Source organism: Chenopodium quinoa, unplaced genomic scaffold (assembly GCF_001683475.1).
Source record: "Chenopodium quinoa cultivar QQ74 unplaced genomic scaffold, ASM168347v1, whole genome shotgun sequence".
Lineage (NCBI taxonomy): Eukaryota > Viridiplantae > Streptophyta > Magnoliopsida > Caryophyllales > Amaranthaceae > Chenopodium > Chenopodium quinoa.
Window position 1 is genome coordinate 956037 of NW_018743252.1, and position 27379 is coordinate 983415.

At 40.8% G+C, this 27379-nt stretch overlaps 3 protein-coding genes across 9 annotated transcripts; 1 reads left to right on the forward strand and 2 right to left on the reverse strand.

The window, feature by feature from the left end:
- Window positions 1-4793: 4793 nt before the first annotated feature.
- On the reverse strand, window positions 4794-8869 carry LOC110734992 (deoxyhypusine synthase-like). 7 transcript variants are annotated; one of them, XR_002513959.1, is made up of 7 exons: window positions 8647-8869; window positions 8336-8543; window positions 8077-8244; window positions 6798-6872; window positions 5767-6118; window positions 5593-5665; window positions 4794-5372 (listed from the first exon to the last, which is right to left on the reverse strand). XR_002513959.1 is itself a non-coding variant. In XM_021915113.1 (6 exons), the coding sequence occupies exons 2-5, from the start codon at window positions 8531-8533 to the stop codon at window positions 5806-5808; spliced, it is 486 nt and encodes a 161-aa protein (XP_021770805.1). In that variant the 5' UTR covers window positions 8534-8543; window positions 8647-8869; the 3' UTR covers window positions 4794-5665; window positions 5767-5805. The 7 variants fall into 7 exon arrangements, 1 of the variants encoding a protein (XP_021770805.1); XR_002513960.1 differs by having other exon boundaries at window positions 4794-4998; window positions 5098-5665; XR_002513962.1 differs by adding an exon at window positions 7323-7658 and having other exon boundaries at window positions 4794-5665; window positions 5767-6872; window positions 8077-8240.
- Window positions 8870-20673: 11804 nt separating this feature from the next.
- On the forward strand, window positions 20674-22637 carry LOC110734847 (indole-3-glycerol phosphate synthase, chloroplastic-like). Its single transcript, XM_021914989.1, has 3 exons — window positions 20674-20919; window positions 22042-22302; window positions 22376-22637. Exons 2-3 carry the CDS (start codon window positions 22144-22146, stop codon window positions 22634-22636), a joined length of 420 nt encoding a protein of 139 aa, XP_021770681.1. The 5' UTR covers window positions 20674-20919; window positions 22042-22143; the 3' UTR covers window position 22637.
- A 3961-nt stretch (window positions 22638-26598) lies between these two features.
- On the reverse strand, window positions 26599-27072 carry LOC110734822. The gene has a single exon (XM_021914967.1). The coding sequence runs from the start codon at window positions 27070-27072 to the stop codon at window positions 26599-26601; it is 474 nt and encodes a 157-aa protein (XP_021770659.1).
- Between the last annotated feature and the right edge of the window lie 307 nt (window positions 27073-27379).

Here is a 27379-nt window from a genome sequence, read left to right on the forward strand (position 1 = left end):
GCAAGTTGTACATAATAAGCCTCTAACTAAAGCACTGAATATAAGTGAGAGATAAAACTAGTAGTATTGCTTAATGAAGTTACTGAATGGTAATGCTACTACTGTTGATGTAGCTTCTAAGGAGCAACAAAAATTGTAAAAGTAGAGTTTCTGAAATGGTTAATAGTGAACAGGAAAGAAGGTGAAGTTGATTTCGATATTCAGAGGATGAGACTGTTAATAGGCATAATAATAATAATAATAATAATAATAATAATAATAATAATAATAATAATAATAATAATAATAATAATAATAATTATTATTATTATTATTATTATTATTATTATTATTATTATTATTATAATAATAATAATGATAATAATAATAATAATAATAATAATAATAATAATAATAATAAAAATTGATTTCGATATTCAGAGGATGAGACTGTTAATATTCTATGAAGTATCCTCATGCCAACAACAATTTGTGGGCTTGCATACTCTTGTTTGGCACCACTCTAGGCCTCTGGCACATGATTTCCTTTAATACTGCTCCTACAAATTGGGGCTAGACAACATATTCTTAATGAGGGCAGATGACATTCCCTTTCTTTCTAATGTGGAGGATCATACTTAATAATAAAAACTTGTCTCACTGCCAGTGTACAAAGAGGCATGCTTGAGGTGCTAAGGCACTAAATACATTTACAGATTATAATTGTTGTAATTTTTCCACAGTCAGACCTTTTATACATTGAGAGAAGATCAGTGGGAGAAAATTTATAGAGACTATATGTAGTGGTTTTATTAATTTTTCTTTACATTTTGGTAGAGACAAGCCTCTCAAAAAATGTCTTCTATCCTGTATCTTTTGTAAGTTTTGTATTCTAGGAATTAGAGGTTCTCTCCTCCCCCCCCCCCCCCAACACACATCCACTTACCCCACAACCCCTTTTACCACCTTTATTCCTATGTATGTGTATTATCTTGTAGATATGTCTTTTCACTAATGTTAATACTTGAATAAAAGATGAATATAAGGAAATAGAAAAGAAGACATGGACTGAATGGTACAGGGTTTTCTTTAAAATAATTAGGAGTATAGGGAGGAAAATATTGATCTCAAGTAGTCCTGTCCCTAAGGTAGGCATATGTCATGCACCGTGGAGTTTTCAGTTTCAGGTTTTCAAACACCAAACCTTGTATTAGTATCCTTCTCGATCCTCATCTAAATTTTCTTATAAAGTCTTCTCTATGTTTTGTATATGGCTTTCAATTTTGCATTATTTGACTTTTATGAGTGCAGAGTGCTATTTTTGATATCTTAAATTTTGATGTAACAAATTCTGGTGTACTGTATCTAGTTTCTGAACATTATCATAATCAATTTCAATTATTTGATTATTTGACAAATGAGCAAACAAATGGTTGCTCATTTCACAAATGAGCAAAAAAATGCTTGTTGATTAAAGAAATGTTTGCTCATTTGACAAATGAGCAACTAACTATTTGCTCATTTGACAAATGAGCAACTAAGTTTTTGCTCATTTGTTAAATTAGCAACTAAGTATTTGCTCATTTGACAAATGAGCAACTAAGTTTTTGCTCATTTGTTAAATTAGCAACTAAGTATTTGCTCATTTGACAAATGAGCAACTAACTATTTGCTCATTTGCTAAATGAGCAAAATATTGATTGCTCATTTCCCGAATTAAATGATCAAAGAAATGTTTGCTTATTTTACAAATGAGTAACTAATTATTTGATTATTTGACAAATGAGCAAAGTAATGGTTGCTCATTTTACAAAAATTTACCGGTTATAGATTTGCAAAACAATTCTTTGCTCATTTGTCAAATGAACAATTACTTTTAGCTCATTTGTCAAATGAGCAATTAATTTTTGCTCATTTGTCAAATGAGCAAAAAAATTCAATGCTCCTTTGTCAAATGAGCAAACTATTTAAAACTCATTTGTCAAATGAGCAAATGATTCTTGCTCATTTTGTCAAATTAATGCTCATTTGTAAGTGTGTTTGAATGTTTTAAATACGTTAGCCTACTAGCTCAAGGGTAGAGCATTGTGCAAATGCACAAAAGATGTGGGTTCGAATCCCACGTAGGTTTATTTATGTAATGTGGAGACACAAGTTTGTATGAGAGTTTAATTGTAACAAAGTTTATATAGTTATAAATCATTTCAAACCATTTTTTTTGCTCATATAATTTAGTACGAATTTGATTTTTTTTTTTTAATTAATTTTGTTTATAGAGATAACCTATTTAGGAATTGAACCTACATCCTCTATGCATTTGCATAGTGCTCTACCATTTGAGCTAATAGGTTTATCATATATTTTAAATCATTTTCTATGTTATAAATTTTTAATCAGCTCATTTGATAAATCAACAAAGAATTGTTTGCTCATTTGATAAAATGAACAAAGAATTATTTGCTCATTTGACAAATGAGCAACTATCCATATGATATTCATAAGACTATGATGCCAAAATAGCATAGGCCATATATATACTCCAACTAGACACATTAACTGATGAGAGGCAGGAAAATTAAAACCAACTAGGTGTTTGTTCTTGTAGTTGTAACTGGTGTTTGCCCCTTAGCTGGAACTTTGGCCACCATAAAGCGCAACTCGTTGGCGATTTCTGTGAAGTTCGGCCTCTGTAGTGGGTCTACAGCCCAGCATCTCTCCATCAGTGATCTCCACTCTGGGTCACAATTCACAGGAACAGGTGGTCTCAAGGTGTTGCTCATTTGATAAATGAGCAAAGAATTGTTGCTCATTTGATAAATGAGCAAGAATTGTTGCTCATTTGATAAATGAGCAAGAATTGTTGCTCATTTTGATAAATGAGCAAAGAAATTGTTTGCACATTTGATAAAAGAGCAAGAAATTGTTTGCTCATTTGATAAATGAGCAAAGAATTGTTGCTCATTTGATACATGAACAAAGAATCGTTGCTCATCACATATTATCAAAACAAGCAGCGAAGTACCTATGAGTTTTGGACAAGAACATATTATCAAAGAAAAACTTTCACATTGATTTCAGAACAAAATAAGCTAAAGCCTCCTCCAATACAAGATAGATATGCCAGCTGCAAGTATCTGTGAGTTTTGGACAAGAACATCAATTACGGCAAGATACGGAGCTACAGTCAGGGTATTATTAATGAAGTGAACACGATTCTGAATCTTTTTCTCTGTAACAAAGCTGCGGAGCTCTGTTTCAAATTTAGTTTGTGCACTTATATCACTTCCTACTACTATTGCGTGAACAGGAGGCACCTACAACTTCTTTTCTTTAATAATCTGCAGGCTTTCCTGGAATGCGTGCAGAAATAGATCCTGACCTTTTCCTCGAGATACACCTGCAGGCACAGAAAGGGCACTGTTCGTAAACCAATTTACCTTAGATAACAGTCCCGTTGAACAAAAAGAAGCATACACTCATCCTAAATCAAAACAACACCTATGCACTTCAAGAGAGCTCCTTGCCTTTTATATTTACTTTCATTCTAAACGTCTCAACAGTTGCTATTATATAGCTAGTTCATATAGATAATAGCAGAGCATGAAAAAAAAAAGGGAAACCTAGTCACATATTATCAAAGAATTGATTGCTCATTTGATAAAAGAGCAAGAAATTGTTTGCTCATTTGATAAATGAGCAAAGAATTGTTGCTCATTTGATACATGAGCAAAGAATCGTTGCTCATCACATATTATCAAAACAAGCAGCGAAAGAAACTTATACGTTACATATTATCAAACCAACTTCTGTTTTTAGCACTCATTTTACATGGAAAACATCTAATTCTACCAACTACATTCTCCTTAAGCCGAGTAATCATTTGATCGGCATTAATAGTTCCTTGTTCAATTCCATGTGATATCATTCCTCAAACGACAAATGCAATATTGGGCTTCAGCTAGACAGCTAAAGCCGCAAAGACAACCTGTTTCTGAAATTTTGTCAAATTCTGGGTTCTTTGAATATATCTCAGAATGCTAAAATAGCTCCTAATAGGAGCAGAGTTATTAAGCCAATTATAAATCTGCTTCAAAAAAGGCATTGCTAACCAAAAACACACTTGTCATGATCACACATAACCAATTTCTACAATCTGACCCGAGTCTTGAGTCTCATACACATTGCTAACCAAAACAGAATATGTGCTTAGGCACTGATAATTTGTTCCACACAAACTCAGCCAGTTTCCTCAATTTAACCCTCCAAACAACCTGAATCAGCCACCTCCATCTCACACGAACCAACAATACTTATAAATTTAGAACATAAGCATAAATAATAATTCAAAGCATGTCAAGGAAACAACAAATATTAATTCGAATAGATACAACACAACGAGACTAGTATACAAAATATTAGTCGAAAATCGCCCAAAAAATCATCAAAATCTTTGAAAATCACTAGACGAAAAAGGTAATTTGGCACCGGTTCAAACCCCCCCTAAGGCACCGGTTTTGAACCGTTGGGGATTTGAGGGATGTCAAATCCTCAAAAATTTGGCACCGGTTCAAAACCGGTGCCAACTAAAGGCTTTGGCACCGGTTAACCGGTGCCAACTTCAAAGGCGCGATTTTTTTTATTATTATGAACACTATTGGCACCGGTTTTAAGCAAGAACCGGTGAAAAAAACCTCACTTTTGGCACCGGTTCTGGTCCAAATCGGTGCCAAAAATACCCCTAAAAAATAAAAATAAAAATAATAAATTTTTTTTTACATTTTTTTCACTTAAATTGATCTAAAAACATTAACATATATATAAAGTTACATATTTTCATTAAAAAAGGTTGTAATATTACAATTTTCGTCCAAAAAAAATTAAATAATATTACAACCTCGCAGCCCACCAAAACAGCAACACCAAATCACACCACTACTGTACATCACCCAAACCAGCAGCCCAACCAGTGCAGAGCAGGCACCAGTAGGTCCTTGAAGAACAGCAGTCAGACAGCACCAGCTGAGCAGAAAGCTTCAAGGATTAGCCCATAAAACCTAGCACTCAGCAACACAGAATCAGAGCAAAGCAAATCAGCAAAACTGCAACTGAAAAACTGACCAGACCAAACGCAAACAGCATCATAGCAATCTGAACCATAGCAGAACAGTCCCAGGGTCACAGAAACACAAACTGCACCAGAGCAAAGACACCAGCACAGTAGCCACCACATCAGAACCAAGCTCAGGAACGCAGAACAGCTACACAACAGGCCAGCAGAAAGACAGACCATAGCAAACCAGCAGGGACAGAAAAAACAGAAGCTCTGAGCAGGCACAGGAACAGTCAAACAACCCTAGCACACTGACTAGCTCAGCATCACAGTAGAACACAGCCTGCAGCAGCACACAATAGACAAAACAAGAGCTAGAGAAACAGCAACTCAACCCAGCAGATAGAAAAGACAAACAGGGCATGAATCAAAGCTGAACAGACACCAGAACACACGCCGAATCCAGAATTCAGCAAGGCACACAGAGAAGAAACATACAGAAAACCAGGCCAGCAAGAAAAACAGGGAAGAGCATGAATCAGGCCTTCCCTTTCCTATTTTACCTCCTGAATCTGTTGACGACATAGATAGGAAAGAACCCACAAACACCCCCTCCGACAATTTTCCTCCACATATCTGCAGGGATAGTAATATATTGTCACAATAACCACCTCGATGTCAAATTTATGCCTAAAAAATAATTCAATAAAGTACAACTTTGAATCCTGAGACTTTACCGTAGCAGTTATGCCACACAAAAACATGAACACGATAATTTAAAGCATCCCACCGAGAGCAGATACAGGCCCTACTGCTCTGAGCTGCACCAAATTACAGTTAATACAGCTTCTACCATAAAATATGAATACATTTAAATTTTGATTTATTTATGTTCATTTGCTCAAAATGAACACATATAGTTAATGTAATGAAACTCTCCATCAAAAAAGTCAAATTAAAAGCAACAGCAAGAACACAGATAAAGATATAATCAGGGGGGAAAAAAAACAAATCTGCCTTGGTCATGGATAATTCCAATCCTAAAGCAAATAGAAGGAACACAACACCAAATTGTGCAACAGTTTCAACCTATGCAGAAGAAAACATGTAAAAAAAAATACAGAACGATTAGATGACTGAAGAAACAAGTTCCCAAAATTTGGTAAAGCTAAACACATGTAAAAAGAGAAATTATCAATGGGAATGGATTAAAAGCTACACACAAAAAACATTCATCTATACAAGTCTCTCTTCTCAAAAGGTCACACTTTATGGTTCAAATTTCAATACACAAGTCATAGTAACAAATGTTGATACAATACTGTAATAGACTGGCTTTAGGTGGGGTAATTTGGGAAGTGTACTATTAAATCAGAATTATAAACCCAGAAAATCAGTCCATTACAAATAACCCTTCTCTCTCTCTCTCTCTCTCTCTCTCTCTCTCTCTCTCTCTCTCTCTCTCTCTCTCTCTCTCTCTCTCTCTCTTCTCTCACACACACACAATACGAAAAAAGAAATGTTCTATGTTCACTGTTGTACAATAAACTACATATTTCCTTCTCTACATGCTGTCTTTAAAATACTTCTGTGGATTTAATGACCTTGACGTAAAATATGATATTGAGGCGACCACAAAAGCTGAGGAAGAGCACGAAAAACTAAATATTTGTAAATCATACGAACAAATACTCACGACAAGTTATAAGCAGAGCACGTCATAGAATTTCTAATATATTTATAAAGAAACAAGGCAGTCTAACTTCACCTGAACCATTTCACTGATACAATTTAGACCTCCTGGCCCAATCATTGATCCCGCAAGGAGGTAGCCAACAATAACCTGCATTTCAGTTATGAGAGCTAAAAATATTGATAATACTACTCAGACAGCCATGAATTAGAGGTACACCACTTGAAACAACTCTATCACCACTTGGTTCCCATAGAGAAAGGACATAACATCATATTTGCTGTTTCAAATAACATCGCAGGAACTATATATTCTCACTCTTACATCATTTTATCAGCAATGCATTAAGTAAAGAAAAAATCCATCCAAGTATAATCTAAGAAACAAGATCAACTATCCCAGCTAAGCACATATAGCTATTTGTCACAGCCCACTAAGGCAAAATACAGAACCAGTACCACAATACTATTTTACCACTCCAATCGCATTACATGTATCCCTAATGTACAAATAGATCCACCACCAGACCAAAGTAATCTAGAGAGAGAAAATAAAAATAAAAATAAAACTAGAGAGAGAAAGCAAATCAAGTGGACAAACCAAGTAAAAATCAGTGATAACAAAAGCAAGTACATTTCCTCTCTGACATCTTCGATTCTAGACTTGAATCCCTACAAGTACATAGTAATAAAAGATCAATGATATATATGGGATTGATCACTAATCACGGTAGTAAAGCCAAGGGCCAATCCAATGGTTGAGTAGGCAATTGACATGATGGCAGCCAAGATAGAAAGCCATTTCATGTTGTGGAAATCAGGTATCTGAGACATTATGATCTGAACACATCCAAACAGCAGCATGTAAATGCCATCTCCATAAGAACAAGATGCTTGGTGCCCTTCTTTATGGTAGCAGTTTGATTTTTGAATAGATCTGTATCATTGATTTTATTCAAGTGGATCAGAGACTCGAAAGAGGATAGACTAGCTTGCTTAATTAGACTGATTTTTTAAAAAAAAAAAAATAAAAGAAAAAGAAAAAATATGGACCATTCTGTACCAATGAACTAACAATTAAGCTAATAAATATAAAACATTCTCCGTGGAGATGGCATTTACATGCTGCTGTTTAACCTCAAATAGATTGTAATCTCTGAGCTACAAGTCATTTGCTACTGCACAATCTTCTCTCTTAGAAATTACTTTCTTTCACCCAATAACCCAAGACTTATGTTAAGCATAGGATCTACTGAAAGTAATAAGTTAAATACCCCACAACTAAGTTCACACATTTGAACAACACTTTCGAAAAAATCAAACAAAGCGAAATAATATCTAAACATCAATCTCACCATATGATGCTGAGTAAGATATCGAACAGTGTCACGAACACCAGAAGATATAAGATTCGAGGTAAAACCTAAAAACACTTTGCACCCCACGGATTCCCTGTAAACAAGATCCCTCTCTTCCTTGCTGCAATCTTCATCGGGTGTCTCATTTACCAGCCGCCAATCTAACTTGAACAACATAAAATACACAAATGAACACAAAATGAAAACGAGCTGAACAACACCTAAAATTAATAAACAGCTTAAAACTCAAACTAACCATTTGATTTACAACATCGATAGCATCACCAAGATTAGATGCTTGGAAACCGGTCGAGACGAACGATTTCAAAAGCTTGGGATAGTTCACTCCTTGATTAAAATCATAACCCTCAATCTTAATACATTTCCCTTCAAGGGTTTCTGATTCCTTGAACACTACAGAACGAACCGACGCCATTATATCATTATTATCCATATCTCAACACCTAGTACAGTTTATTACCACAATTAAAATTAACAACGGTGCAGGGTAACTAAGAAAGAGCAGAACTTTAAAGAAAGAAAGAACACGGAGAAGGAGTGCATTACCTTGCCGCAGAAACCCTAACCTCCAATATTGTAGAAAGAGAGAAGGAGATCGAAAGAGAGAAGAAAGGAAAGGGAAAGTGGCGGTTATGGAGAAGGAGATCGAAGGAGAGAGACGGAGTGTTAGGAAAGTGCTGAGAGAAAGCTCCGAAGTCCCTTCAATGGAGAAATTCGAGTATGCTACAGTGGAGGAGAGAGAGAGGCAGATCAGATGAGAAGAGGAAAGAGCAAGGAAATGATGAAGAAGAAGACGCGCGTTATAAACCGGGCTTTTTTTTTAATGGCACCGGTTTAAACCGGTGCTAATTACTAAAGTTGGCACCGGTTTAAGGCGAACCGGTGCCAACTCTATTGCTTTCTTTGTTTTTTTTTTTTTAAGGTTGGCACCGTTTGAACCGGTGCTAATTGTTTCGGGGTTTTTTGATGTGTCCTACGGAAGAGTTACAATTCCAAGAATGCCCTTCACCGCTTGTACCTGCAAAACCACGAAGTCGCCGGTTGGTTGGAGCTCCGCCTCCAACGATCAAGTCAGTTACGTACAGGAGGAAAAGTGTGCGTAAATAGTGAAATTACTTCTCACGTAATGGGAGAATTCTGCAATTAATATTTCTCAAGACTGGTGTATGTATTTATGAATGCCTGTTAATGAGGGTCCTTCCACTATTTATAGTGGGGAGTCTTGGTTCCCCATTTAGGGTTCATTGGACACGTGTCAGCAGGGGATTGGAGCCCTGCTGACCAATGGCTGGGTGCCGCGTGTCACTTGGCCATAGGGCCACGTGTCTGGGGTGTTTTTTACCCCAAACATTTGCCCCTCTCAGGTGCTGACATAAATTTTTTTTTTTTTAATCTCTTCAGATTCTAACTGAAGAAAGAGGGAAAAGTAGAAGGGGAAGGGTCGTGACTCTTCGCCTTCTGGGACAAACCCTATAAATAGGAGAAGGCACCCTCGAGCTCTCATTTACAAACTTCGTGAAATTTCTTGAATTTGAGAGCATCCGGTATTTAAGAGTTGAGAGCAGACGGAAATTTAATAGTTGAGAGCAGCCGGTTTTCAGACCGCCTGCGTTGTTGCGAGCAAGCAAAGGATTTTCGTGAGGGTACCCAAGGGAACTCAGCCGGTTTTCAGACCGTCTGTATCTTTGCAAGCATCCCCAAGAAATTTCTTGAGGTTTCAACAAATTCTCCCTTCCTCTAGGTACCGTCTCTATTCCTTCTCGCTTTTCCATGTATTTCCGTTTGCGTATTTTGCTTGTGTTTTTATTTATTAGTCCCATAAGTAGATGGACCCTTTATACCCATACCCGGAACATAGTTGTGAACTCAGCCGGTCAATTAGTACGGCTGAGTCTAGAACTGGATCTGCCGCCTCTGATCTTTGGAATTTTCCCTTTTCAACGCCTATATCGACCGATTCCGTGTCTGTGCAGGACACGATGGCCAGGATTAGGGGAACAGCTATGGACCCCAATTATAGAGGCGGGAACTCAGACGAGTTGTCGCCTGAGAGACGAGCCCTGGACGAGGTGGCTAGAGACTCACCCGGGGGCATCCCCGCCACCCCAAACGATATCATTTTAGGCTCCTACAACGAGGAGACATCCCCTGCTCAGGAGGCTGAGCTGCTAGGATCCGTCAACGAGGATCCCAACTCCCCATCCGGCTCTGATGCCGGTCGTATCGAAAGCAGTAGCACTAGCTACTTGACCTCGTCTGAAGATAGCGAGGAGGCGGAGAGGCCTACTTGGCAAAGTAGAAACGACCCTCTCATGATTGTTGTGTCCACAAAGGACAGGGCCCTCATGCGGTCCTCCCTGACGGACTTTGTCACCAAGCGGCCTCTAGGAGGGGGCTACAAACTGTCAATACCGGGGGAGTTTGGAACGGTTGTATGGGAGGATGACCAACCCAATGCAGACAGCTGGTTTGGGTGCTATGAAGCGGCCTTCCTGGCCGGGCTCCGCTTCCCTCTTCACAACACAATCAAGGCCATACTTAGGGGATATGGCCTAGGCGTCTGGCAACTCACCCCTAATTCCTGGGTGAACATACTCGGGTATATCGCCGCCTACGAGATGCAGGATCTCAACCCCGGCTGGGAGGCGTTTTCCCATATGCACTATTTGAGTAGAAGCCCAGGCGGCTGGAGGGCCTGGTACACTTTGACGACTTATCCCCAATACTTGATGACGCTAGATAAGCCGTCTAAATGGTCGGACTGGAAAAACCGGTTTTATCTGGTTAAAGCTCCAACTGAAGAGGAGAATAGGGAGTTCCGGACCTACAACCGGAAACCAGAACTTTTAGGGCTGAAGTGCCGGTTGCCCCCAGTGCCAGAGAACGATAGGGAGGCTATACTGGACTCCGGATTCTTTGAGCTAGTCTCTTCCACTCTCTCAACCGGAGAGATAATAAGGGTGCCCAAAAACTGGGTGCCCAAACATGAATTCTTTAAGGACGAGTGCTTCTTGTCCGCCTGCGGGCTTAGCAGCATGTTCGAAAGACGTAGGTTACGAGCCTCATCCGGTTAATTTTATGCCGGCTAGCAATTTTCTTTTGATTGCAATTGCGATATTATTATGATCTTGACCGGATGCATTTGATTTGTGTTTTGCAGAAGAAGCAAAGAACATGTTGCCCACCGCCAAAACACCCGCTAAAAAAGCTTCAGACATCCGGAAGGAGAATCTGGAGAAGAAGCTTGCCGCTCAGGCGGCTAAAAAGGTTAGACCGCCTGACTCTTTCTTAACTTGTTTGTCGTGGTGCTATTTTTGCTATATCTTCACCTGACCGTTTGTGACTTCGTTTCAGGATGGGGGCAAAACCCCTCGCTTCCTACAAAAACAGATCCGGCCACGGCCGACTGTTGAGGGGCCTACACATAAGGTGCAGAAAACTGCTTCAACCGCCCGGACTACTATCGGCTGTAAAACAATAAAGACCCCAGGCGGGTCTAATGCTGAAATGGCCTCGAAAGAGGTCACCCCAATAAGGACCAAAACCGGTCCATCTTCTGCCAGGGGCCAGAGAGCTTCCCAACAAGGTATAAACCCTTTCAACCTCACGCTGCTTGACCTACCCATGCGGGTTAAGTTATATTCTCAGTCTCAGCCGGGAGATTCTCTAATCAGCCGGCTGTCCGTAGGCGGAGCATATGCAGCTTTCTCACCGTCAGTTTCTGGTGCAGATAATTCTCCACGCTGGCCGGATGCTACTCAGTATGCCCGGGCCATGCTGAAAGCCGTTCCCCGGGACGAGAAGGAGGCGATTCCTGGAATCAACACCTTCAATGCCGACCGTGTAATGGTCGAGCTGGCTGATGTAAGTTGAAGAGTGCCCACCCGGCATTTTATTTGTAGTATGCACATCCGGTTTTCTACTAACACCAGTTGTATTGTTGCAGGCACTGCTCCGCGTGGAGGGGCTCAAGAAGGCCTACATCCGCAAACAAGAGGAGGTAAGAAGAGCCAAACGTTCTGCGGATGACGCACATAACGTTGCCCACTATTCAATGATTGTGTATGACTTAGAAACTAAATCTATAATCATGCGACAGGCGGACCAGGTCAAGACCCTCCGAAAAGCCCTCACTGAGTCCAAGACCAAGGCGGACAACCTCAAGGTGGCCCTGGACAATGCTGAAGAGGAGCTCAAGATGCATGAAGAGCCCCTCAAAAGGCTGGATCAGGCGGAGAAGACTAGCTCCCGCATGCAGAAAGAAAATGACCGCCTGGTCAAAGAGGCGGCTGCTGCACAGGGCAATTTCCAGGCCACCCTTGAAGCTGAACAGAGCCGCTCATTGAGGAGAATGAGCAGGACTGCGAGAACCGGATGAAAAGGGCGTTCTCCATTATCCATCCGGGTACAGACTACAACGTCTGGGAGCTCGCCTACAAATACGCAGATCTTGCCATTCTGGCTGAGGAAGAGGGCAAGCCGGGGCCTGAACCCTATGAACAGTGGATTGAGGCGGAGTTCAAGCGGATGCAGGAGGAGGCGGTTGGCAACGAGGAGGCAGTCGAGGATGAGGTTGTTCCCGGCTCCGTTCCCACCACCGACCCATCTTATCCGGAAAGAAATCAGGCTCAGGCTGACCGGGTGACTGTGCAGCTAGAATAGCAACGACCTCCCGGCCTGCGTGCCGTGCATTATTTTGTAATAGCGCCGGAAGGGTCGGCTTATTCTGCTGTTGTTTTTTATTTTGAATATTGATATACATTTTCGCCGGCTGTGCCGGTTTTATTTGTAAACATTTCCACCAGCTGAGCCGGCTTTTGAATGAATTTCTTCTGCACTTTCTTTGCAAGAAATTAAAATTTTGCTTACTTTTTGCAAGTATATTTCCCCATGACCCCCAACCAGACTTTGCTTACTTTTTGCAAGTATATTTCCGCATGACCCCCAACCAGACTTTGCTTACTTTTTGCAAGTATATTTCCGCATGACCCCCAACCAGACTGGATGGGGTTAGGGTAATTGCCCCTGGATAGGAGGCTGGCAGAAGTGACATTGTGCCAGGCGGCTATCCATATGCCATATCACAAATATTAATAATTTAAGTAAGTGCTAACATTAGAATGAATGCCAGCCGGTTTCTACTGATTTGCCGACTGGTAATTTTGTAAAGGCCTTTTCATAGGCTTAGGGTGTCCATTTGCTGATTGGGCTTTTGCAAGAACACCCTTACATAGGTTATGGCCTAAACCAAATGTCTGAGGCCTGCCTTCTCTTAGTGGATCAGGCGGCAACATTGAGTACCGGCTGTCTGTTTTGAGACCAGCCTTTGGTGGTACTTTTCTCAAAGAGTGAGCTGGCTGCATGTTTGGGAATGCTAGCCTGCGTTTCTTTGGTGCAATGGATTATTCAGGCGGCGAGGGCCGCCTGAAGTTTGATCACTAGAACAATTTTCCACCCAAATGGGAGATGCTCTCTTCGATTAATTTACCCGTATGGGTGTCACCGGATGATTCGTTAGTTCTCAGGGCCGCTTGTGATGAGCACAAGACATGGCGCATGGAAATTTTATAAGAAGATCCGCTTGTGGTAAACACAAGACATGGCGCATGTAAGCATAATATGTAGTAAATTTTACTCATTAATCATGCAGAAGTTTACAAAAGCTATACAATTTTTAGAAGTAGTACTTTTTGAGATTGTCTACATTCCAGTGTCTAGGCAGCTTTCTATCGTCTGGGGTTTCCAGGTGGTATGTACCGTCTCGTACTTCTTCAAAGATCCGGTAGGGTCCCTCCCAATTTGGGGTTAATTTGCCTTGTTCATTGGCCCTATCGGTTGCTTCCATTTTGCGAAGCACAAAATCTCCTACTTTCAAGGGTCGTTTATGAACCCGCTTGTTGTAGGCTCTTGTCATTCTTAGACGGTAGATCTCATGACGCAAGGCTGCGTTGCCCCTTCGTTCTGGGAGGGCATCCAGTGCAACCCGCATGGCTTCCCAGTTGGCCTCCTCATCATACAGCATGATGCGGAGGGTTGGCTCATAATGCTCAATGGGGAGTACTGCCTCGGTGCCGTATGTCATAAGAAATGGGGTTTCACCGATTGCCCCTTTTTCAGTTGTCCTGATGGCCCAAAGGACATGAGGTAATTCCTCTGCCCATAGTCCACCGGCTCTTTCCACTTTCTTCTTTATACCGTCTGAGATCAGCTTGTTGAAAGCCTCAACTTGCCCGTTTGCCTGAGGACGACCAATGGATGCAAAACAATGGGAGATTCCTTGGTTCCCCAACCAGCTCTTGAGCACAAGCGTTTCAAATTGTGGTCCGTTGTCAAAAACCATAGACACTGGAACCCCAAACCGGGTGATGACGTTTCTCCAGATGAAGGATATCACGTCCTTTGTTTTTATGCCTTTAACCGCCTCTGCTTCGACCCATTTTGTGAAGTAGTCCACTGCCACCAAAATGTAGCGGCGACCGCCTGATGCAGGCGCATAAGGACCCAGAATATCCATGTACCACTTTGCGAACGGAACTGGGCTATGGATGGCTGTTAGGTCAGTTGCCAGTCGATGTATCAACCGGGCAAACTTTTGGCATTTGTCACACCGTTTCACCAAACCCATGGCATCTGCCTCAAGAGTGGGCCAAAAGTACCCTTGTCGTCTGGTTCTTCTAACTAAGGTCCTGCCGCCTATGTGTGAGGCACAAAAACCCGCGTGCAGGTCCTCTAGGACTTCTCTTCCCCTTTCCGGGGTTACACACTTCAAAAACGGCTGTAGGTACCCCTTCCGGAGGAGCTCCCCTTGGTGCATAACAAAACTCAGAGCACGCTTCTTGAGTGCTACTGCTTCAGAAGGGACATCCGGTAGAGTACCGTCTGTCAAGTAAGCCCGGATGGGATCCATCCAGGTGGCACTTCGGTCTAGAATTCCAATGGGGTCATGATCAATGCTTCTTTTGTCAATGACTTCCCAAAAGACTGTCCTAGGTGCATCACAGGAGGTGGATGATGCCAATTTGGAAAGGGCATCCGCCTGATTATTCTCGGACCGGGGCACCTGACTTAGATGAAATTCGTCAAGTGACACAACCTCCTCTCTGACCGCCTGCAGATATTTGATCATAGCAGGATGGGTGGCCTCGTAGTCACCATGGTACTGGCTAACGATCAACTGAGAGTCTGAGCAGGCGCTAACTTTTCTTGCCCCTGCCGCCTTACACATGCGTATACCGGCTAGCAGAGCTTCATACTCTGCCTCATTATTTGAGGCTTGGAACTTGAACCGTAGTGCATATTCAAACTTATCCCCTTCCGGAGAATGGCATATAACGCCTGCACCACAACCGTTCACTGTAGAACTACCGTCTATAAATAACTTCCAAACCCGATCAGGATTCTCCGGTTGCACCGGTCTAGTCATCTCGACAATGAAGTCGGCAAACGCCTGACCTTTCACTACCTGCCTGGGTTCGAAAGTTATCTCAAGGCTTTGTATTTCAACAGCCCACTTGATCATTCTGCCGGATGACTCGATGGTGGTCATTGGGCGTTTGAGCGGCTGGTCTGTATATACAACCACCGGGTGAGCCAAAAAGTAAGGCTTCAACCACTTGACTGCTACAAACAGGGCCAACCCAAATTTTTCGATCATAGGGTACCGGAGCTCAGCATTTTTAAGAACATGGCTAATGAAATACACCGGGAGCTGGTTACCGTCTCTCTCACCAAGGAGGACGGCACTGAGGGAATGATCAGAGACGACTAGGTACATGTAGAGAACCTCCTGGGGTAGGGGGCTCACTAGCCTTGGCAAAGAGTGCAAGTGTTGCTTTAGCCTCTGGAATGCCACTTCCGCCTTTTCTCCCCACTCAAATCTGGACCTCTTCTGGATGGCCTGGAAGAAATAGAGGCACTTGTCGCCTGACCGGCTGAGGAATCTCCCCAACGCCGCCAGGCAACCGGTCAACTTCTGGACTTCTTTTACAGTGCGGGGAGACCGCATGTCGATGACCGCCTGTACTTTTTCTGGATTAACCTCTATGCCCTTTGGTTGATAAAAAATCCGAGGAACTTCCCAAACTCAACACCAAATACACACTTATTTGGGTTAAGCATGACCTGGTGCCGCCTGAGTGTGGTGAATGTTTCCCGGAGGTCCAGTAGGATATCCGTCTGTAGCTTGGATTTGACTATCATGTCATCAATGTACGCCTCTACATTCTTGCCAATCTGGTTGATGAAAACTGTGTTTATCATGCACTGGAATGTAGCCGGTGCATTCTTTAACCCAAACGGCATCACCTTGTAACAAAATAACCCCTGATCAGTGATGAAGGTCGTCTTTTCTTGATCTTTTTTCCATAGGGGTATTTGATGGAAACCTGAATAGGCATCCATGAAACTCATCAGAACATGACCGGATGTCGAGTCGACCAGACTGTCGATCTTTGGAAGCGGGTAACTGTCCTTGGGACATGCTCTGTTTAGATCTGTGTAGTCTACACACATCCGCCAGGTACCATTCGGCTTTTTCACGAGGACAACGTTTGCTACCCAATCCGTGTAGTAGCATTGTCGGATGAACCCAGCATCTAACAGTTTTTTGACCTCAGCCGCTGCCGCCTGAGATCTTTCTTCACCGTGATCCCTCTTTTTCTGCCTGACCGACTTCTTTTTAGGGTCCTCGGCGAGCTTGTGGACGGCTAAATCCGGGCTGACGCCTGTCATCTCTTCCACTTCAAAGGCAAAGATTTCTTTGAATTCCTTCAGAAGTTGAAGCAGGTCTACTCCCAACCGTTCAAAAGCAACCGTCCCTATCCTGACGGTTCTGTCTGGGCGGCTGTCGTCCAGGACGACATCGAGGCAGTCACCAGCCGGCTGAGGTCGTTGGTCATTTGACCTTTCCCCGGCTAGTGATTGCTATTTTTCTTGTTTGACGGGTTCTGTTTGGTCCGCCTTCCTTTTCCTACCGGCTTCCCTTGGAGCAGGGACTGCTGTATCACAATTATCAATGTCTATGGGCTTGTCGTCACCGGCTGCCCCCATAGTCGGTTTGACGTCAGAGATATAGCACTCCCTAGCCGTCCTCTGGTCCCCTTTTAGGGAACCGACTATACCATCATCCTTTTCAAATTTAACGAGCATGAGCGAGGGAACGATGACAGCCTTGGATTCATTGAGGGTCGGACGGCCAAAGATCATGTTGTAGGCGGCCAGCTCTTCTACAACTAAAAATTTAACAACCATGTGACGTCCTTCCCCCTTTTCACCCAGCCGGATGGGAAGATCTATGCTCCCTACCGGATGCACTACCCCTCCCCCAAAACCAACTAGTGGGTGAGGCGCCTGGTGCATGTTACTGGGTTTGTACTTGAGCTTGGTCAAACACTGATAGCTGATCAGGTCAGACGAGCTCCCGGTATCTATTAGGATCCGGCCAACCCTCTGATTGGCAACTTTACACTCGACGACTATGGGATCGTCGTGAGGCCGCCTGACCTTGCCTCGGTCCTTTTCAGAAATAAGGACCTCAGGAAAAGTGTCTTTCGACGCCTGGCTCTCATCCACTGAGTTGACCAGCTTCCTGATGTTATCTTTGGTGCCCCTAATGGTGGGACCCCCTCCGGCAAAACCGCCTGCTATGGTGAAGATAGTCTCTTCATCCGTCTCAGAGTTGGTGAGCACAGTTTTTGTCGTCTGCCCCTTCTTTGCCTAGGTGTTACTCTTGGCTTTGGGCAGATAGGACTTCAGAGCTCCCTCATCAGCCAGACGGTCTAATAGCCGCCTGAGGCTATAGCAACCATTAGTGTCGTGGCCGACATCCTCATGGTACTGGCAGTATTTACTCTTGTCCCGGTTGCTTACGAGACGTTTCATTGCAGCCGGTTTCTCGAGAGACATCCGGTCTTTGATCTCCGTGAGGATGGAGGAGCAGTCCTTTGTGAACTCGTACTTGGGAACGTACGGTTCAGATTTCCGTCTGAAATTCTGAGCCGGCTGACCAGGTCGGTCTGCCGCCCAGACCTCTTTTCTCTTCTTTTCTTCTTTTTTCGCCGGCTGTGGCTGTTGCCGGTTATCTTTCCTGTCGGATTTTTTGGAATCCGACGGCTGCTTTACAGCGCAAAGCTCCGTCGCCTGTATATAGGCTTCAGCTTCCATTAACACCTCTTGAAGGGTAGCTACCCTTTTCCGGACGAGGTCGAACTTAAAGGTCGACCCATCCTTCAGACCCTTAAAGAAGTCTGTGTAAGCAACTTCGTCAGACAGTCCTTGAATCTGAATTCTCATCAGATTGAACCGTCTGACATAGGACCGGAGCACTTCTCTGTCACCCTGCTGTATTGCCCCTAGGTCAAGGCTAGTCTTTTTGGCAGGGATATTCATTGAAAAATTTGACGTAAATAAGTACGCCGAAGTTCTGAAGTTGTTGATGCAGCCGGCTGGTAGATTACCAAACAACCGTTGGGCAATGCCCTTCAGGGTAGCCGGGAAGCATCGGCACTAGACGGCATCGTCCAACCCCTGTAGGTACATGAGGTTAGAGTAGGCCATTAGGTGGTCTTCTGGGTTGGAGGTACCATCGTAGGCCCCTACCAACACGTTTTTAACCTTAGCCGGCTGTGGCGCTTGGGTTATCTCGGGGGAGAACGATGTTGGCTGTTCTCCCAAATTTAGCAGGTGCAGCTGCCAATCCATGGGTTGGTACGGCTACTGCACATGCTTGCCAAAGAGGCCCGACTGGGTAAAAAGGGATCCACCCAACCCATTTGGCGGACCAAATAGCCAGCCTGGATCACTTGGGGTCCAGACCGGGCGGAGGGTTCGCCCGTCTGACTCCCTAGGCTTGTTCCCGTACGCCTGTTAGAGGTGTCACGGAAACTGTCTGGGAAGGTCGACGTTGAGGCCGACGTAGATGCTTGACTTCTCTTTTCTTGGAGGAACATCCGGGCATCAGAGAAAGTCTTCTTGGAACCATCTGGCTGTAATTGCCGGATGGGTTTTCTGAGTTCCGCTTGAGGGAAGCGGAGTCTGTTAGTATCGAACTTGAGGCCCTCCCCCTCCTTTAGCTTTGGGTGAGGGGTAGGGACCCGATCTTTGATCATCTTCTTCCCAGAAGAAGGCTTCTTGGCCGGCTGACTCTTTTTGGGAGTAGCTGACCGAATAAGGTTCTTGATCTCGCCCTTGAAACTATTCATGAAGGTCATGAGTTCGTTCCTGGTGACGGGAGCAGAGCCTTCTGCCGCCTGGGCAGCCCCAACCGGGTTGCCGGCTGGGTTGCCTGGAGCAGCCTGGTTGTTATCCCGTTCCTTCTTATCTTTGGAACGGGTGTGTTTTGTTCTGAAGGACCCGTCTGGGGCCACATAGGTGTTGACTTCATAGTCGTCACCACTTTCATGGTTCGTCTGGACCTCAGGCTCGGCCAACAGCCGCTTGTCCTGATCCGGTAGTACAGGGTTAGAAGTCATCTCAGAAGTACTCTCCCCACAGACGGCGCCAAATGTTTCGGGGTTTTTTGATGTGTCCTACGGGAGAGTTACAATTCCGAGAATGCCCTTCACCGCTTGTACCTGCAAAACCACGAAGTCTCCGGTTGGTTGGAGCTCCGCCTCCGACGATCAAGTCAGTTACGTACAGGATGAAAAGTGTGCGTAAATAGTGAAATTACTTCTCACGTAATGGGAGAATTCTGCAATTAATATTGCTCAAGACTGGTGTATGTATTTATGAATGCCCATTAATGAGGGCCCTTCCACTATTTATAGTGGGGAGTCTTGGTTCCCCATTTAGGGTTCATTGGACACGTGTCAGCAGGGGATTGGAGCCCTGCTGACCAATGGCTGGGTGCCACGTGTCACTTGGCCATAGGGCCACGTGTCTGGGGTATTTTTTACTCCAAACACTAATTAAATGAGTTAGCATCGGTTTTGGTTAGAACCGGTGCCAACTCCCTATTTTCCAATCCCGCCCATTTCTTTTGGCACCGGTTTTCAAGAACCGGTGCTAAAGGGGGGGTGCCTATTTGATTTTTTCTACTAGTGAATATTGGAGTATAAGTTACCGTTGCATTTCAAAACAAATTTCTGTACGAATTAATTGTTCTTCGCCAACCTCTATTCAAAATTTTCTTCAATTTGTTCTTCCGCCAAATTAGGGTTCGTATTTGCAAAAATTCTTATTAAATTGCCCAATTCAACTTATTTTATATAAGTTTATGTATAAAATTCGTTGAATTTGAGCAAAAATCAAAAGGAATCGATGTGATTTGCTTTGATTTGGAGCAATTACAATGGATTTTAGAGAAATTTGGTGGTTTTAAGAGAGAAGATGAAGGAAAGTGTGAAACGTGTTTGATGAGAGAGAAAATCAGATATTTTGGGTAAAATATGAAGTTGGGCAGCTGCATTATTTACAGTAATGCCATTACTTGTTCTCCGTTGATCTTAACCGTCTACTTTAATCTAATCCTACGGCTTAGATTTGTTCTCATATATTAGGAGTGTTCTCACATAAAGGATGGTTCTCACAGGATCCCGACCATATAGAAATAGGATCATATGAGACCACCCCCTTATGTGAGAACCCTATTATATGTGAGGAAATATTACAACCGTTGGTTAATTGCATCCAATGGCTATAATTTATCCCAATCAATTGTAATTTCAAATACAATTTTCCAGCGTTTTCTCTCTCCTCCTTCATTTGAAGTGCCATTTTTCTCTCTCCTCCTTCAATTTCTCTGCTCCCTACTTACTACTCTCTTCCTTTGCTTTGATTCTTCATCAATTCTGCTTCTAACTTCATTGATTCTTTGACAAGGTAATTTTCGTTGATTTTAGTTTGATTTTCGTTGATTAAAGTTTGATTTTTGTTGATTAAAGTTTGATTTTTCGTTGATTTTAGTTTGATTACTTAAGGTTTTTGTCAATTTTTTTGGGATTTTTGGCAATTTTCGAACTTATTAGTTGATTTTAGTTTGAATTTTGCTTCATTTGTTAATTAGGGTTCTTTATAGTGTAATTCGAACTTTTACTTATATTTTCTAAGGTTATGAATGGTTATAGAGATTGATTTTGTCAATTTTGGTAATTGCATTTCACTAATTTGTGCTTAAATTTTGTCATTTTACCATTTTTTTGTACGATTTATGTGTGGTTTTGTTGGGTGATTTTTGTGCCATTTTTTTTATTGTTGGTGTCGTTGTTGTTGTGTTCGACATTCAAGTAATGTAGATTGAATTAAGGATAATTGGTATTGTTTTCCTATTGAAAGAATTTCGTAAAATAGGGGAAACTCTCTATTAAGAATGACTGAGATTTGGATTGTTCTTTAGTTGAAGTCGGCTGGGTGCCCAAAGGGCGAGTAGTGTAGGTTGGATTGAGGGTGACTGATTTGGTTTTCCTGTATGGAAGAACTGAAATAATGTCTTAAAATATGGGAAACTCTCTTAAAGCTGATTTTTTCTATTGTTCTACAGCTGTAGTTGACCCTGTATGGAGGAATTGAAGCAATGTCTTAAAATACAGGAAATTCTCATTAAGCTCAGTTTTACAATTGTTTGGCAGTTGTAGTTTACTAGGTGCCTGGAGGGTGAGAAATGTAGGTTGGATTGAGGGAGATCAGATTGGTTTTCCTGTATAAAGGAATCGAAGGAATTTCCTAGTCAAAGCTTTTTTTTGGGGGTAGACTAATGCTAGGCTATAGCATGAGATATTACAAATTTATATATTGTGGTGTGTTTGATTTTTATGCCTTATAGGAAGTGTTTAGGAATTTCCATAACTGATAAGGGGGCATTTTTGAGTTTTTATACGCTATTTGCATACTCAATTTTGTATCAGTTAGTATGAGTGTAATCATGACAAATCTATGTCAAAACTAGAGTCTGTAAGGACATTCAAGGTTTTCAAAGATTATTTTTTTTGGTGGTTTGCTCTGTAGTCTGGTTCCGGGTATGTATCTGCCAAAGTTTCATATGTTGGTGATGTTCAAGAACATGATTTGAAAATCAAAGAGTGGGAGGCTAGAGTGCTACAAGAGGAAATGGCTGCTAGTCAGGGCATAACTATTAGAAGACGGCCTCCAATGGCTCCTCCTTCAGGTTATGATGGTCCATTTGTGGTTCAAGTACAGGACATCGCTAACACCCCTCGTAACATCTTGGAGGAGATTATATGGTACAAGGATGTTGAAGTTTCACAGGTATACTAATTTGTTAACTTCCTATCAATAGTGTTATAATTTAAGTGACCTCTTACAATTTTGCTCTTATTAGTTCAAGGAAAGACGACCTCTTGATGATTTAGAGAAGGCACTTGATGATGCTCCCCAAACAAGAGATTTTGTTGGCGCTTTAAGAGCAGCTTACCAACGGACAGGATTACCTGGTTTGATTGCTGAAGTTAAGAAGGCTTCGCCTAGTAGAGGCATTATAAGAGAGGACTTCAATACAGTATGGATCCTTGCTCATTTGTCAAATGAGCAAATGGTTCTTGCTCATTTTGTCAAATTCATGCTCATTTGTGAGTGTATTTGAATGTTTTAAATACGTTAACCTACTAGCTAGGGTAGAGCATTGTGCACATGCACAAAAGATGTGGGTTTGAATCCCACGTAGGTTCATTTATGTAAAGTGGAGACACAAGTTTGTATGAGAGTTTAATTGTAACAAAGTTTATATAGTTATAAATCATTTCAAACCAGTTTTTTGCTCATATAATTTAGTACAAATTTGGATTTTTTTTTTAATTAATTTTTTTTATAGAGATAACCTATGTAGGAATTGAACCTACATCCCCTATGCATTTGCATAGTGCTCTACCAATTAAGCTAATAGGTTTTATCATATATTTTAAATCATTTTCTATGTTATAAATTTTTAATCAGTTCATTTGACAAATCAACAAAGAATTGTTTGCTCATTTGATAAAATGAACAAAGAATTGTTGCTCATTTATCAAATGAGCAAAGATTTGTTTGCTCGTCTAATAAATGAGCAGAGAATTATGTGCCCATTTGATAAATGAGCAAGATTTTTTTGCTCATTTGACAAATGAGCAAGAATTATTTGCTCATTTGACAAAATGAGCAAAGAATAATTTGCTCATTTGAAAAATGAGCAAATATTTGCTTGCTCATTTGCATCATACACAAGCCAAATAAGACATATATTATGCATCATCTCTTATAAGAAAATCTTGTAATACTTGAGGGCTAAATAATAAGACAAATATTATGCACCAATTTATTCCTTGCCTTTGCTTATTTGTACAACCAACTAAGAATTAGTTTGATCATTTGACCAAAGCTCTTATCTTACACCACAACTCCACCCTCACCTTACACCACAACTCCACCCTCACCTTACCCAATCACACGCACAACAACAGCAATAACACCACAGCAGGCCACACATCCTAATATCTACGCCACCAACCATGCCCTGCTACTAGCAATTTTGCAGCCATCATTCCCAGCCAACACTAACTGCTGCTACAGTCCTCACACCCACGCCACACATTGCAGCACAGCAATTGCTCGTCTGATAAATGAGCAAAGAATTATGAGCTCATTTGATGTATTTCGCCCAAATTTACAACGAAAAGAAAACATAACAAGGCCCCTAGTTGTTTCAAGTAACTAGATTAGCACATCTGCATGTCAATTGAAGTGAGAACAACCACATGTCACCAGCAACTTTCTACTTCTCAAGCTAGAGGTGGTGATGTCAAAACTACTTTCTAAAATTGAGACAATTAATTAATTTTCTTAGAGGTTCTAATGTCTTTTCTATATGTTTAGCAACCCAGAAAAGCTATGAACCACCAAGTGAGCTCATAAATTAAAATAAAGACCACGTACTTATTACGAAACAGTGTCAAAATAAGCCATCTTTAGTATGGAAAAAGCTTTTGTACATTTACTGCCTGACCGAGATGATGAAACCAAACCAGAACAATTTTTTTCATAGCCAATAATCATAGGTCACGATCAAGAATTATTCACGAATTATATTTCTCTCCTCGGACTTATAGATTAGAAGAGGCCAAGCATTCAATCCTAAACCATACACTAGAAAGAAACAGTGCAAAACAAAACCATGATAGCATATAATATGAATTATAGACCTTTATAACCTTAGTTCTGCTTAAAGCTCATAATTTGTCAACCATGAGTTGACAATATGCATTGGACCCCTCTATAGAAGTTAAACAAAATGCAGAAAATTAGCAACTTAAATATTTTTGATATGATATATTTCATTTGCACAAAAGATTTACCGTAAGTGGGCTTCCCGATGGCTTTCCTGTCTGAGACACTGAAGCTCTCCTGCCTTGCTACCACTAACTAGATATTTACCATCAAGGGACCATGTTATGCATGAGTACCCAATTTGTGTGTCCTATACAAGTAAACCAAAGGAGCTTAAGTGATACTAATAAAGAAAGACATAAGCAAATAGGAGTATCAGACAAATGAAATACACACAATCAAACAACACCATTATTAAGACACAGAAGCTCAGTACTTCATTCACACATTCACAAACCTTTCTCCCCAAGTTTCTAAAATTTTGATAATAAAATCTTACTACTCATTTATCCTACACAAACATCTTTGTATAATGACGACAGACACAAGAACACAACACCATTAAGTTTGCCACAGTTGCATAATGTACATGTCATTCCCAAAGTTCATTTTCCGCATCAAAAGTATCCGAAGTATTACCTATGAACTCTTTCAAAACAAATTCATTGATAATAGAGTACCAAGTCACAAGATTTCTAACAAGCATTTTATCAAACACCTTATATGCACTATCAGGATATTCATAAGTGTCATAAAAATGTACCAATAACCCATTATAAACCAAGTTTTAATTGCAACATAATTACAAAAACAGTCACCTCCATCTCACACGAACCAACAACAATAGCACATGTTCCATTTCTACAAAAATAAAAAAATTAAACAAAAAATAATTTTCGTATGACTTGACAAAAAATTACCAAAACAAAAACATTTAATAGGAAATTTAACGAAAACTAACAAAGATTAACATGCAATATGAAAATGTTAACGAAAACCCTAAATTGAGAACACACAAAGTCAAAAATCAAGCAAAAATTAGAATATCAAACTCGAATAACCAAAATTAAGAGCATTCATATTCGAAATTTCAGAACACTAAAATCGAATGTTAGAACATTAAATTAAAAAATTTACTAAATTAAATTAAGATCACTCAATTTGAAAATTTTAAAGAAAATCTGAAAATAAAGAGCATGAAATTTGAAAATTACTAGCCAAAATTAAGAACATCACTTGTTTATTGTTCAATGAAGCTTGTTGATTCTTGTTGTTGCTGAAATCTGATATAAATTGAACGGATTTGTGCTCAAAATCCTTGAATCTCATTGAAATTGTGATTGGAGCTCGTAAGTTCTTCTGATGAGCAGTAAGTAGTTTTCTATAAAGGGGGAAAAGTTTGGTCTTATTACTATTTTGCCATTATAGAGGCGCATTTGATGTGAGTCGTTGATGACGTTTGATCTTAAGGCCTAGATTTGTTCTCATATACTAGTAGTGTTCTCACCGTCACCGGATTCCGACCCGGTATAGAAATAGGATCATATAGTTTATTCTCCCTTAATTAAAAGGTCTCAAAATCTTGTGTAACTATTTTTAGCAAATTGAACACAAAATAATAAAGAATACAATTATTATAAAGGATAATATATCATATTAGGAATAATATTATTATAGTTATATTATATAAATATTACACAAAAATAAAAAGATTTTGCTAAAAATGAGGTGACACATATTATTCCGAGACTAGGCTTCTACTGCATAATGAACCCCACCAAAAATACCCAAAAAGCATTGAAATCATAAAATATATGAACATTGTTGATTTAAAAGTGCAATATCTCAATGAAAGCCTTAAGAAAATAACTGAGATACAAGATAGTCAGATAGTTATCTAACATCAATCACAAGCTCTTGAAATCTCATGCTAGCCAAAAAAAATATCCCAACTACAATCAACCCACAAAAACAATCACGACTACCATAGCATGCAATCAGAACAATGAATTTCACAGTTTATCAATCAAATTCAAGACCCAAGTTAAAGAAATTATTATTCAACAACTAATCAATCAATTCACAGCAATATAAGGAACAATAATCATCAATCGATTCACAGCAATTCAAGGAACAATAACTTCAACAAATTAAGAATCAATTCACAAATATCTGAGGAACAATAATCTCGGAAAATAATCAATCAATTCACAGCAATTTCAGGAACAATAATCTCGGCAAATTATCAATCGATTTCACAGCAATTTAAGGAACAATAATTTCCGCAAATTATGAATAAATTCACTACTATATGTACAATTAAAACAACAATATGTTCTAGAAATCGAATTTAATTTGTACAATTATATACAATTAATCATAACGAATAAAACTACCGGTAAATTATCAGCAAACTTCCATTCTCAAAGGAACCTTCTCTCTCTCCTCAGTAATCAAACGAACAAGCTTTTTGAACGCAAAATGCAAGCAATTTGAGAAAACAATCCAACACAAAACCTCGTAGACGAAATCGAAAGCCGGATCATCAGGAAACGAAGAAGACGAAGACCAATCATCCCAATTAAAACCACCACCACCTCCTCCAAAACCGGAATTCCAGCCACTTCCGCCGCCAAAACCGCCGAAAAAACCGCTATCATCGCCGCCAAAAAATCCACCTTCATCTTCGCCGTCGGAAGGGGGAGATCGGCGGCGAGTGCGATGGCGGCGCTTGAGGAGAGTACGGCGCGCAGAGGTGCAAGAAGCGGAGCGAGATCTGACGGGAGGAGGAGCAACAGCGTCGGTAGGGAAGATAACGGAGGAAGTTCGAAGAGAGTCGGTGATTAAGAGTTGGTGAGAGAGAGAAATTGTGTCTGCCATTGCTGAAAGTGAAACCTCCATTGAAGAGAGAGAAAGAAAGAGAGGAAGCTGAAGGTTTTCAGAGAGAGATTGGGGAATTAGGAGGGTATTATTATGTTGTGGTTTATATGATGAAACGACGATATTTTTATAGTTGTGTGTCGGGGTGTGACGAGAACTTTGACACGTCTTTGATTTCCTTATTGATGGGGGAAAACGTGGGATTAAATTTTATTTACGGTAGGAATTTTGGTGAGTTTTATACAGAATAGGAAAAATTGTTTCTAATTATCCAAACTTTTGTTGGTTAAAAAAATAGGGAAATTTC